At 40.7% G+C, this 14,389-nt stretch overlaps 1 protein-coding gene across 2 annotated transcripts in view; it reads right to left on the minus strand.

The window, feature by feature from the left end:
• MYOM1 (myomesin 1) overlaps positions 1-14,389 on the minus strand; it is a 129,568-nt gene that overhangs the window by 43,885 nt on the left and 71,294 nt on the right. Inside the window, exons 16-19 of one of the 2 annotated variants that reach the window (XM_024758954.1) lie at positions 13,040-13,161; positions 11,575-11,862; positions 9,192-9,388; positions 2,576-2,702 (exon numbers count right to left, since the gene is read on the minus strand). In XM_024758954.1, coding sequence (XP_024614722.1) covers positions 2,576-2,702; positions 9,192-9,388; positions 11,575-11,862; positions 13,040-13,161 — 734 coding nt within the window. The remainder of the gene's footprint in view (positions 1-2,575; positions 2,703-9,191; positions 9,389-11,574; positions 11,863-13,039; positions 13,162-14,389) is intronic. The other variant, XM_024758955.1, reaches the window with a different exon arrangement.

Raw genomic sequence — 14,389 nt, forward strand, 5'->3', positions numbered from 1 at the left:
TTTTTTTTAAAGGGTAGAGTCAGATTTGCACTTTATTTATTTATTAGCTGCGTTGGGTCCTCGTTGCTGTGCGCGGGCTTTCTCTAGTTGCGGCGGCTACTCTTTGTTGCGGTGTTCAGGCTTCTCATTGCGGTGGCTTCTCTTTGTTATGGAGCACAGGCTCTAGGCACACGGGCTGCAGTAGTTGTGGCTCGCAGGCTCTAGAGTGCAGGCTCAGTAGTTGTGGCACACAGGCTTAGTTGCTCTGCAGCATATGGCACCCTCCCGGACCAGGGCTTGAACCCATGTCTCCTGCATTGGCAGGTGGATTCTTAACCACTGCACCACTAGGGAAGTCCCTTTATTTTCTTTTCTCTTTACTCATTTTTTTTTAAAATAACAATTGGTTTCTAACCAACCAATCAAAAACACCTGAACTGACTCACAGTGGCCTGAGAGCCAATTACAAGCGCAGACTCCATCATGCTTTGCTTTGGCATTTTGCAATTGATCACTGTGTTTTTTGGGCCCTTTTCCTCAGCTTAATGGTCACTGGCAATGAGTCATCCTTGTCTCCTGATGATGCCTTCTGTGGAAATAGGTTTAAATAACACCAGTACCTTACGCTGGTGTGGAGTGCTCTGTTTTGCAAAGGGTTTTTATGACCATTGTCCTGTGTCATCCTTAGAAGCCAGAGAGGCATCCCAACAGGTAGCACCAGCCCTTTCTTCCAGAGAAGGACCACTGTGCTGCTGCTTCCTACCCCCTTGTGTCTTGGAATGAGCAGACCTAGTTTCCAACCCTAACTGCCACTTATTGCCTGTGTGACCTCCTGGGTACCATTTAACCTGAGTCTGTTTCTTCATCCGACAAAATGTCCTAAATGCTCTCATCTATCATAAAGCTTTCTTGACTCATGGCTTGCCCAACACTTCTCAGTGAGTCAAGGGTGAATCTGGGAAAAGAGAGGCCGTGGGGGTGGAGGACTGCCCCGTTCACTTCTCTGAGTTGGGAGCACTCACCCTGCAACCTCTTTTGCTAACTATATCTCTATCAAACCATTTTCCACAGGTCTGCTCAGAATTTCTTGGTCTGTCGTCATTCACATTTTAACTTTATTTAGGAACTGCAAGAATTTAAAAACAGACCCACTTTTGTGTAGGTGGCAGAAAGAACTTAAGAAATATCGCCGGCTTCAAGAAGGCGAAAGGAAAGCCAGTGTGTTTGCCTCTTGTATTAACTGAAGGTGAGTGAACTCTTGAACGTCTCTTGAGTTTCTCTTGTAATCTTTTTATTCACACCTGATAGAGATGTGATGCAGATGGACGCTCACTAAGTGAAGGCAAAAAAGATGGTCTTCCAAATGCACTAAGGTTTCAAATAGAGAAAGCGGGTGGCACTGGGGGCATGGCTGGATCCACCCAGTGTGCCCAGTGTGGCCTGGTGTTCTAACATGGTTGGAGCCAGTGCTGTAGCAGTTGTTATAACAAGCTGAATATCCAACCCAAGTGGGAGAATTTAGTCATTCTGTGGCACTAAAGTATTTGGGTGTTTGAAGTTAGTGCCATTGGAAGCACAATAAAACCATCCACTAGGGACTTCCCTGGCAGTCCAGTGGTTAAGACTCTGCCGTCCAATGCAGGAGGCGCAGGTTCAATCCCTGGTCGGGGAATTAAGGCCCCCCATGCCGTGTGGTGAGGTCAAAAATTAAAAAACAAAAAGCAAACAAAAAAAAACCCGTGCACTGACTACGTTGCTAGTCTGACTCTTAATGACTTAGTAAATTTGTTAGTATTCAGTTTTTACATTTGTTCACTGTTGTGACTGTGTAAAAGTTAAAAGCATAGGTAACTGTTTCTGGCTTCTCCCCACTTTCATCCCTGCCCTGTCAACCACCCTCTATGACAACCTCCAAAGGAGAGCATTTCCAGTCCGGTTCCAGGATCTTTATTGTGATGCAGAGCTGGGAAAAAGTTGACATAGACAGAAAGGACTCAAGAGCTAAGTGGAGAGATATAAGAGGCAGGAGGCCAGGACTGAAGCCCTAGGCAGGCATGTTAGGTCCCCTGTATGTACAGTGAAGAGCTGGGAGCAAGGGAGGAGGAGCCCACAGGAAGGAGGCCACAGAGGCTGGGGCTGAGGAGATGGGGGAGGGAGGCTGATAAATGAAATGCTCCAGAGCAGTGGGAGAATGCACAACTTGGGAGTGCCAGAAGACATTTTTAAGAAATTTTGCTGGGGGATGTGAATTGGATGCCCTTTAATGGCCTTGAAGAAGACAAGCAAAGATTAGAATTCCTTTTAAATAATCAAGTGGCATTCAAACTGTGTGCTTCCGTCCATCCTACTCCATGCAGAGGCTGAGCTATGGGGACTCTAGGATTTATTTGGAATATAAGAAATTTATACTCAGTTTTATATTGGTACCTATTGTTTCATAGTACTGTAGAAATATTTAACGTAAACACAAGGGGCTGAGAGAATTTGTCTCCCTTAGAAGCTGTATATATGTACCACTTAAATTTAGTTCCAGGTTGTAGGTTCCATTGGAAGAAACTCTGAGCCTCAGTGCTGAGACATGGTCTTCCCGGTTTACCTGGAACAGCAATGGTCCACTCTTCACATTTGAAGCTTGCGCTTACTGCCGAGGGTGCTCCCAAGCCAGCGATGTTCATGGCTGCCACTTGGAACTGATACACCATGTTTTCCTTCAAGTTGCTAATCTGCAACATGGACAATATCATGGATAGTGAACATTTCAGGTTTGTTTTTCTAGTGGTTCAACATTTTATTTATTTACCTCCTGGGTTGGACATACTCTAGGGTGACCCCCCAATGAATCACACCCTTTTGTAATCTCCCCTTGCATTGGGGTGAAACCTGAGACTTGCTTCTAGCCAACAGAACATGGCAGGGGTATTGGAATATGAGTCCTGTGATTGTATTATATCACATGGCAAAGGAGGAGGGATATTTCAGATGTAATTAAGATCCCTAATCAGTTGATTTTGAGTTAATCAAAAGGGAGATAGATTATCCTGGGCGCACCTATGATGTTGTGATTTATAATAAGATATATATATTTGGTTTTTGTCCCCATTCCTGGCACAGAGCTCCTAAAACACTTGGAATTTCCTAAGTGATGACAGTTATAAAGTATCTTTTGTTGTGTTAATGAGGTGACTTTTGGAAAGCACCTAAGGATGGGGACTGGTTGCCAAGGGAACCAATCATGTGATTAGAGGGTGGGAACTTTCAGCCTCATCCCAGACCTCTGGAACTCCGGGGAGGGAAGATGGGCTGGAGATTGAGTTCAATCACCAATGGCCAATGATTTAATCAAGTGAGTCCATGTAATGAAGCCTCCATAAAACCCCAAAAGAGCAGGGTTCAGACAGCTTCCAGGTTGGTGAACACATGGAGGTGCTGGGATAGTGGTGGTCTGGAGAGAGGATGGAAGCTCCATGCCCATTCCCCATATCTTGACCTATCAATCTCTTCTATCTGGCTGTTTCTGATTTATACCTTTTATAATAAACTGATAATCTGGTAAGTAAAATGTTTCTCTGAGTTCTGTGAGCCACTCTAGTGAATTAATCAAACTCAAGGAGGAGGTTGTGGGAAATTGATTTATAGTCTGTTGGTCAGAAGCACAGGTGACATCCTGGACTTTCAACTGGCATCTGAAGTGGGGGCAGGGTTATTCTTGAGGGACTGAACCCTTTACATGTGGGACCTGAGTCTATCTTCAGGGAGACAGTGTCAGAATTGAGTTAAATTGTAGGACACCCAGCTGGTGTCTGAGAAGTGTTGTGAGTGTGAAGTAGTGTAAGAGCAAAGGAGAAACACACAGGAGGGAAAGTGAGTTTTTCCAAAGGACCGACTTAATCAGATAGAAACTCTTAAAATGGGGTTTGGGCCCTGCCTAAAGAGAAACACTGTCCTGATGGCCTTGAAGAAGCAAATACTGTTTTTCAAACTGCTTAGCCACTCACATTTGGAGAAGGACAGCCTCTAGGAGCTGAGGGTCTCAGACCTACAGCTGCAAGGAACTGAATTTTGCCAACAACAGTGAGCTTAGAAGAGGAACTTGAGTTCCAGATGAGAATGCAGTCCAGCTGAAACCTAGGTTGCAGCCTTGTGAGACCCTGAGCAGAAGACCCAGCTAAGCCATGCCTAGACTCCTGACTCAAGGAAACTGTGATACCACAAACAGGGACAGTTTGTGGTAGTTTGTTACACAGCAACAGAAAACGAATGCATGTACAGATGAAAATTAAATGAATTCTAATCTTGGAATCAAAATACTCAAATTCTTATAATATTTCTGCTCTTTACTGAGTGATCTCATATTTTCTATATCCCTCAGTATGAACTGGGTTGTTGTGGGGGTAAATATATGTAGTAAAATAATAAATGTGAAAACATTTGCAAAATAGAAATGATGGAATGTATTAATGTGAAAAAAATCCATGAACTAGGCTTTAAAAGAGGAGACAATGAGTAGAAGGACATGCTCTCACTCCCTCTTGCAAGAACACCAGTATTACAACTAACTGCTGAACAATCATCGACAGGAAGACACTGGAACTCACCGAAAAGATACCCCACATCCAAAGACAAAGGAGAAGCCACAGCGAGATGGTAGGAGGGGCGCAATCACAATAAAATCAAATCCTGTAACTGCTGGGTGGGTGACTCACAGACTGGAGAACACTTATACCACAGAAGTCCACCCACTGGAGTGAAGGTTCTGAGCCCCACATCAGGCTTCCCAATCTGGGGGTCTGGCAATGGGAGGAGGAATTCCTAGAGAATCAGACTTTGAAGGCATGCGGGATTTGATTGCAGGACATCAACAGGACTTGCGGAAACAGAGACTCCACTCTTGGAGGGCAAACACAAAGTAGTGTGCTCATCAGGACCCAGGGGAAGGAGCAGTGACCCCTTAGGAGACTGAACCAGACCTACCTGCTAGTGTTGGAGGGTCTCCTGCATAGGCGGAGTGTGGCTATGTGTCACCATGAGGACAAGGACACTGGCAGCAGAAGTTCTGGGATGTACTCCTTGGTGTAAGCCCTCCCAGAGTCCGCCATCAGCCCCAGCAAAGAGCCTGGGTAGGCTCCAGTGTGGGGTAGCCTCAGGCCAAACAACCAACAGGGAGGGAACCCAGCCCCACCCATCAGCAGACAAGTAGACCAAAGCAACAGCCAGCTCTACCCACCACCAGTCCTGGCCATCAGGAAACTTGCACAAGCCTCTTAGATAGCCTTATCCACCAGAGGGCAGACAGCAGAAGCAAGAAGAACTACAATCCTGCAGCCTGTGGAACAAAAACCACATTCACAGAAAGATAAACAAGATGAAAAAGGCAGAGGTCTATGTACCAGATGAAGGAACAAGATAAAACCACAGAAAAACAACTAAATGAAATGGAGATAGGCAACCTTCCAGAAAAAGAATTCAGAATGATAGTGAAGATGATCCAGGACCTTGTAAAAAGAATGGAAGCAAAGTTCAAGAAGATGCAAGCAATGTTTAAGACCTAGAAGAATTAAAGAACAAACAAACAGAGATGAACAACACAATAACTGAAATGAAAACTACACTAGAAGGAATCAATAGCAGAATAACTGAGGCAGAAGAACGGATAAGTGACCTGGAACACAGAATGGTGGAATTCACTGCTGCGGAACAGAATAAAGAAAAAAGAATGAAAAGAAATGATGACAGCCTAAGAGACCTCTGGGACAACATTAAACACAACAACATTTGCATGATAGGGGTCCCAGAAGAGAAGAGAGAGAGAAAGGACCCAAGAAAATATTTGAAGAGATTATAGTCAAAAACTTCCCTAACATGGGAAAGGAAATAGTCAACCAAGTCCAGGAAGTGCAGACAGTCCCATAGAGGATAAACCCAAGGAGAAACACGCCAAGACACATAGTAATCAAACTGGCAAAAATTAAAGACAAAGAAAAATTATTGAAAGCAGCAAGGGAAAAACGACAAATAACATACAAGGGAACTCCCATAAGGTTAACAGCTGATTTCTCAGCAGAAACTCTACAAGCCAGAAGGGAGTGGCATGATATACTTAAAGTGATGAAAGGGACGAACCTACAACCAAGATTACTCTACCTGGCAAGGATCTCATTCAGATTCGATGGAGAAATAAAAAGCTTTACAGACAAGAAAAAGCTAAGAGATTTCAGCACCACCAAACCAGCTCTACAACAAATGCTAAAGGAACTTCTCTAAGTGGGAAACACAAGAGAAGAAAAGGACCTACAAAAACAAACCCAAAACAATTAAGAAAATGGTCATAGGAACATACATATCGATAATTACCTTAAACATGAATGGATTAAATGCTCCAACCAAAAGACACAGGCTCACTGAATGGATACAAAAACAAGACCCATATATATGCTGTCTACAAGAGACCCACTTCAGACCTAGGGACACATACAGACTGAAAGTGAGGGGATGGAAAAAGATATTCCATGCAAATGGAAATCAAAAGAAAGCTGGAGTAGCAATACTCATATCAGATAAAATAGACTTTAAAATAAAGAATGTTACAAGAGACAAGGAAGGACACTACATAATGATCAAGGGATCAATCCAAGAAGAAGATATAACAATTATAAATATATATGCACCCAACATAGGAGCACCTCAATACACAAGGCAACTGCTAACAGCTACAAAAGAGGAAATTGGGCTTCCCTGGTGGCGCAGTGGTTAAGAATTTGCCTGCCAATGCAGGGGACGTGGGTTCATGCCCCAGTCCAGAAAGATCCCACATGCCACAGAGCGGCTGGGCCCACGAGCTGTGGTCTCTGAGCCTGCGCATCCGGAGCCTGTTCTCCGCAACGGGAGAGGCCAAGTTCTCCAGGATGGATCACATTGGGTCACAAATCAAGCCTCAGTAAATTTAAGAAAATTGAAATCATATCAAGCATCTTTTTTAACCACAGCGCTATGAGATTAGAATTCAATTACAGGGGAAAAAAACCATAAAAAACACAGACACATGGAGGCTAAACAGTACGTTACTAAATAATCAAGAGATCACTGAAGAAATCAAAAATGGGGGTGGGAAGAACTGGGAGACTGGGATTGACATGTATACACTAGTATGTATAAAATGGTTAACTAATAAGAACCTGCTGTATGAAAAAATAAATAAAAGAAAATTCAAAAAAAAATCCATGAACGATAAATAATCCTTTGAGCATTAAAAATGCTTAATAAGTGGAGGTACTGATGGAACCAGCTGAGTACAAAGTTTACCTACTGTATGATTTAAGGCAAGACAAATCTGTATCCATGATCCAGTCTACACCTGATTTTATCATGAAGCTGGGTATCCATAAAAGGGAAAAAAATTTTGACCCTTATTTCACATCATACACAACATTTATAGGTGAATTAATAACTTAAATGTAAGTGGCAAACTGTAAAGCCTTTAGAATATAATCTATATAGCATGGTCCCAGCTGGGGCCATGGCTTTCAGGATTCCTGAACTAGAAGGCATTTCTTAAAAAAAAAAAAAGGCACAGAAGTCGCTAATGGCAAAGCAAATGTTGGTAAATCTGACTACAATAAATTTGACAAGAAAATAGGTGTAGTTCACCATAAGGAGAGGAAAAGTCTAGCCAATGAGACGATATAGGCAACTTACATAGCCAACAAGGATTTATGCTCAAAATATTTAAAGAACTTCACAAGGCAATAAGAAAACCCATTAGAAAAATGGGCAAAAACCTTGTTAGGCATGCTATGAAAGATTTCAAAATGGACCATAAACACAGGAAAAGATGTTCAGACTCATTTGACACCCAGATTGTCGAAACAGGAAAAGTGTGAACACACCAAGTGCTGGAAGGATGTGCAGCATTGGGAATTCTCATACTCTTCAGAAAAACAGCAGAGAATTATGTGGTGAAGTTGGAAATAAACAAGACTCTCTGGCCTAGCAATTTTACTTGTGGGTAATAACCTAGAGAAACTAGTGCACATATGTGCCAGCAGGCATGTACAAAAATGTTCATAGCTAAATTGTTTGATATGGCTTACAATGCCCCATGTCAATCAATAACTGAATGGGAAGGTCTACTGTGAGATGGTCATATAATGGAATACACAGCAATAAAGTCAGAGCTACTTGTACCAACATGGAAGAATCTTAAAAATAAAATTTTGGGTCTTCCCTGGTGGCGCAGTGGTTGAGAGTCCGCCTGCCGATGCAGGGGACACAGGTTCGTGCCCCGGTCCGGGAAGATCCCACATGCCGCGGAGCGGCTGGGCCCGTGAGCCGTGGCCGCTGGGCCTGCATGTCCGGAGCCTGTGCTCCACAACGGGAGAGGCCACAACAGTGAGAGGCCCGCGTACCGCAAAAATAAATAAATAAATAAAATAACATTTTGTTTTATGTATTCTCAGTATGCGTGTGATATTTCATAAATATTAGATGTTAAGTTAAAAGAATGTGACATTCAGTTGGGGAAAGCACCATTCCCCGGGCCTCACCCTGCTCTTGCTCTCACAGCTTGGGGTTCTGTGAGGGAGGGGTGGTGACTTGGGTCTAGCTGATGATGCTGTAAAGAGGGGAGCCAGTAGCTATGGTAATAGTGAGACCCGTCAGGTGCTCTGAGGTGGGCCGAGCAGTGAAGGCCCACGTGTAGCAGGGAAACTCGTGGGTGGACACGTGAAGTGCCCCTTGGTGGCTATCAGAGCACTATGACAGGGGCCAATTCACAGAGGGCAAGCTGAGTCTGGCCATCGGGTCCATGTCCCTTTTTTCTTCGTGATTTGGACATTGAAGGTCAAAAATCCAGTCATTTGGATTCCGGGACTCTTAAACTAGTAGCATATTGTTACAGATACTTTGTGAGTTAATTTTTGTAAAAAACATAAGTTTTCATTAAAAGTATATACTCCATACTAAATATTTGAAGAAATTATGTTTATATGTATAAATCAGAAAATACACATACCGCCTGGTAAGCCAAAATATTTCTATTCATCTTTGTATATTTGTCACAAAAGTCATGTCACTGCAGGCAAAGGACACTGGAGAAATGACAGGAATCATTGACAAGGTGCTGGGCATGTGCATGTATGTGCATGTGTGTGCATTGTGTGCATGTGGTGTGTCAACAGACATATGACACCCAGCACTACTGAAGGCCACACACTTACCTTATATGCCTCATCACTGACAGCTTTGATGTTGGCTTCTCTCCATCTTCCTGGTACCCCGTCAATTACTTCTCGATAGTTCACATAATAGCCCGTAATTTCAGCTCCTCCAGTCTTATCTGGTTGCTTCCATCCAAGAACCATTGAGTCACGAAAACTTTCAAGACAAGTGATATCATAGGGTGGAGATGGTGCCGCTGTTGCAATATGAAGAGCTCATGAGTGGACAGAAATGCTTCTATGATCCTACCTGCATCAAACTGTCTCATTGGTGACACACGTGAGGGCACTAGGTCCTGTAGTGTAAAACTAAAACGTGACACCAGCAAGTAACTTAGCATCAATTTGGTATGTGAGGAAAAAAACTGACACACAGTAAAAACTGCACCGCAATTATTACTCCAAAGATAAAAAGAACCTGCCCCCTCCACTCCCAAGGAGGAATAAGTTTTGAGATACTAACAGCAAAATGTTAGTATTTCTAACAATATCCTGGAAATATAGCTAACAATATCCTGAAAAATGATCTGTTCCCCATAAGAAGAAATATTTTTCCCAAGATATATATTTTTGTTTCTTTTTTCCAATACTTTATGTATCTTTATTGATTATTTTTCATCCTACTTTGTATATCTCAACTCTAAATTTTAGGACAGAGGTACATGCTACCTCTTCATTCCTAAAGCAATAGCATGAAAAAGTAAGATATTTTTGTTTCTTTATGTGGTTTTGTTTTCATTTGCTCCCTGAGGAAAATGACATATGTATATCAATTTCTGCCTTGATTCGCTTATTAAGAATTTCTGTATATTTCCAAACAGTTAGCATTTCACCACTCAGGTCCATGTACCCTTGTGAGACCTTACAACTATATAGGTTCTGTCTACACACAGAAAAAAATCATATACTGGAGCTCAGCTAAATGCCGTGTTAAAAATCTTTTTTAAAAAACAGGAACAATCAGCCATGTGATTTTTCTCTTAGTATAATACTTTTTGCTGCAGTATTTTAAACCTGATGCTCGATTATTATTCATATGGCACAAAATACTACATAGCTGCCACTGTGTTTATTAGTGCTTAACCAGAAAAATATTTGGATGTGGTTTTAAAAGTCTTTCTTCATTTATGTGGATTTGTTGATGAAACTTTCAGTCAACTACTGAAATTATGTTTTTTTGATAAAGAAAGAGAGGGTGGGGTGGTGGAAAGAAATCCACTAGATGTGCAATAACATTAAAAAGAATTTTCTGAATATTTATTTGGATTATCAGAGATAAAGGAACTATCTCATTCTTATTCAAAAAGATTCTCAGAACAATAAAGATTTTAAAAAATAAAATACGTTTTTTCTCTTTACCCCATCACCAACCTCCTTCATTCTTTACATTTTAAAGAAAAGCTTTCTTATTCTCTCTCTCTATTTCAGAGCAATGTTGAATATAAACTCTCAAATGAATACCCTATCTCATCTTGAGTTGAAGGGGCAAATAAAGGTGTCAGAAAAGTAGAGAAGGGCTTCCCTGGTGGCTCAGAAAAAAAAAAAAAAAAAAAAAAAAGTAGAGAAGGTTACAGAAGTTAGGGATGGGATATATATAGGGGATGGGTGAGAGGCATGATATGATTTACCAGTATATGCTTATCATTTCATTTTTATTTGATAAGAAAAACATTGTCTCCTAGAATATATAAACCACAAATACCAAATATCCTAATCAGAAAATTCTGATTACTGATAATTAGTCTTTCTATTCTAATTCTGATTAGGTAATTAGCCTTACTGATAAATAGTCTTAAGTAAATCAGTTCTGGGAATGTGGATCATATATAATAGAATATGTGATTATAATGCCCTGTTAAACTTTTCATGACAACTCAAAGAGATATTGTTTCTTATGTTTATTTGAATTAAATGTGAAGGTAATTTGAAAACCTGAGGATGAAAAACAGAAGTTAAAAACTATGATCCTGATAAAATGTTATTTTGTGAAATATTTTTCCTATCCATTTATTACCAAACACGGATATTTCGAAAGACCTCCCATAGGCTATGAGTATCAAATCCTTCCCCTCTCATATCTAACTCTCTTAGCAAAATGAGGCCAAAGGTGTGTCTGCTTGTTAAACCAAAGAGACTCTATAACCAAATTACTTTAAATATTCTATTGTCATTAAGCACAATGAATTATGTGTCAAAGCCAAACCCCTATAAAATTATTTTCACAACTCATTAAACAAAAGTATTACAAATGGATAACTGAAAACGTGAAATTAAGAATGAACACTGATGAAAATGAACACAGATGGAAGAAGGTGATCTGGACAACGAGTGGTGAGGACACTCATGGAAACAGACAGGACGCTTTTACTGTTTCAATTCTCACCTAGATCCTTCTTCTTCTTCAGAGGGTCAGACTTACTTTCCCCCTTAACAGCTGCTTTCTGTTGTGGTGGGGAAAGCTCTTCCTGAACTGTTTCACTTACTTTACTCACTTCTGTTTGGCCCAGGTTGTGAGAGCTACTGGGTAGTGAAGGTTTGTTAAATTTGCTACCAAGCAAAGCATCTTTCTTAAAAGTTGGCTGGGAGGTGTCATGCATGCCTCCCCTGGGGTCTGTTAGTCCACCTGGTGTATCACTCAGTTCAGGCCACACAGCTGGAGACACTCCTCCCCCTACAATTGCCAGATAACAACAGAAACACTTTGAACCAGGACACAGTACAGAGTGCTCTTACTTCATAGAACAAACGAGAAAAACATTAGCACCACAAACAGAGCAAAAGCAATCTTGATTTAACGGAAATCACTTGGTTTTGCAAGAAATATGGAAAGCATACATTTCACATAACTTACACCAAGGAAGCATTTCAACATTTCCATATTTTCGAAATAGAAGAAATGAGAACAAAAAAATCACAGACAGAACAGGAACCATTCTGATTTGCAGGACCCAAGTAAATATAAGAACAAGCACTTCTCAGACATTTCTTGAGAGAGCTCCATTATTCAACAGAATGGGGGAAAAAAGGACCATAAAGTGCACAGGAGACAAACATTGAAGATCCTGATTATATAACAATAGAGTTATGTACCTTACTGATATAGTAATGGTCTGTACCTCCCAACTTCAAAGACGCATGTTCACTATGTCTTTATAATACAAACATATTCTAAGGAATGTTAAAAAGTAATATGGGGTGCTAACTGAAGATAACTGATATTAAATAATCTTTCTCTTTAAATACGTGCTACTACATCACAGATTTCAATTTAATTGCCCTGAAATACCTGGGTCCCTTTCACACCTTGAGATTGGAAGGTACATCACTGTACATACATATAATTACTTTATTACTGGTTTTATTCTGTTGGTTACTTTGCCAGCAGAGATGAAACATATCAAGCAACCACACACGTCTCGCACAAATTTTAGCAGTTTATAAAAAGCAGGTTGATGCGCTGTTACTGGGAACAAGCCAGGCTCTGCCGCAGACGAAACGGCTTTTAGGTATGAGATGCTCTGTGTTACGGGTGATATACCACCTCATGGAATTGGATGGCACTTCATATTCCCGGGGTGAGCATGAAGTTAGAATGGAGATTCACACAATGGGAACTATCTGAGGAAACTTGGACTGGTGAAGATGAAAAGGCTACAGATGCACAGAATCTGGATAAGTGATGAAGATCTGTAAAATGCCAGCTGTGGAAGGTTAGAGGTCACCTGAGTCAGAGACAATGATCATCTGAGGATGGAATCATCGAGCAATATTAGAAGTTTTACACAATTTCTGAAGAGGATGGTACCTTTCGTTGTAACTTAGAAAAATTCATTTTTCTAGGAACTTACCAATAGCAGCTTTTACTTCGATTGCTTCTGAATCTTGTGAATATTCACTAAGTCCAGCTGCGTTAACTGCTCTGACCCGGAAAATATAACTCTGACCGGTAGTCAATCCATGACAAGTAAACCTGAAAGGAAAGAAAGTTTTAAAAAAACTTTCCCAGGAGGAAGGTTAGGGAAGTTGATTGTTAGCTTAATGGAATGATCTGGCTTTATGAGAATGATTCATTTTTTAAAAGGAAGAAAAAGATGTAGAGAGATGCAGGTAACATATGTACATTAAACAAGAAGGCACCTCAGGCAATTTTCTAAATTCACTCTGTCAAACGATGAGGAGTCTTGGTTATCCCCTGAACAAACATCCTACCCTTTTGAGCCTTTGTGTGCTTATCAGTAAAATGGAGATGATAACGCCTACATGGTAATTTTTGTGTGAAGATTGACCGTAAAGTATATATAGCACCAGGGGGGCGGGGAGGGATACATTAGGAATTTGGGATTAACAGATACACACTACTATATATAAAATAGATAAACAACGCTTGTTTATCTATTTGTACTGTATAGCACAGGGAACTATATTCAATATCTTGTAATAACCTATGACAGAAAAGAATTCAGAAAAGAATATATATTAAACAGAATCACGTTGCTGTATACCTGAAACATTGTAAATCAACTATACTTTAGTTAAAAAATTAAAAATAAAAACGTTAGCAAAAAGTATATATAGTACCTATTACAGGGCCTGGCTATAGGAGGCATTTAATACATAATAGGTGGTATTAATAACACGATTAATGACTATTTCAGGGATATACTTATAGCTGTAAGGCACTGGCTGCCTTAGTCATAGAGGCCTACTCACTGCCTCCCTGCATGCCATGGAAGGTACAATTACTTGAGAAATTGACTCCAGAATTGTTATTTGCATTTAAGGGTCCAATAATGAGGTGTGAATCCACGGGCAGTTTGACACATAAAACAACCCCACTCTTCAATAGCTATTATGGCTATAAAGAAAAACTGCTTCATGAATCACTGTAACAGTCTAATGCATCCTGAGGACTGTAAGCAGAGGAAATAACTGGTCTGCTAATGACTCCATCACTATTAGCATGTTGAAATATTTAATAAGGGCAGTCATAATGTAGGCCAGCTCAGTTCAGTAAACATTTATTAAGCACTTCAGTGTTCCAGACACTGAGCTAGGTACTGAGGATACAAAGATGAATAAAAAATGGTGCCGGCCCTTGAGCAGCTCCGTTCTATTTATGGAAAGGCAGACTCTGCCTACCCTCCATGAAAATTTCTAAATAGTCCCCAGGAAATGTGGAGAACTCAGAGTAAACGTGA

Source organism: Neophocaena asiaeorientalis, unplaced genomic scaffold (assembly GCF_003031525.2).
Source record: "Neophocaena asiaeorientalis asiaeorientalis breed wild unplaced genomic scaffold, Neophocaena_asiaeorientalis_V1.1 scaffold669, whole genome shotgun sequence".
Classification (NCBI taxonomy): Eukaryota; Metazoa; Chordata; class Mammalia; order Artiodactyla; family Phocoenidae; genus Neophocaena; species Neophocaena asiaeorientalis.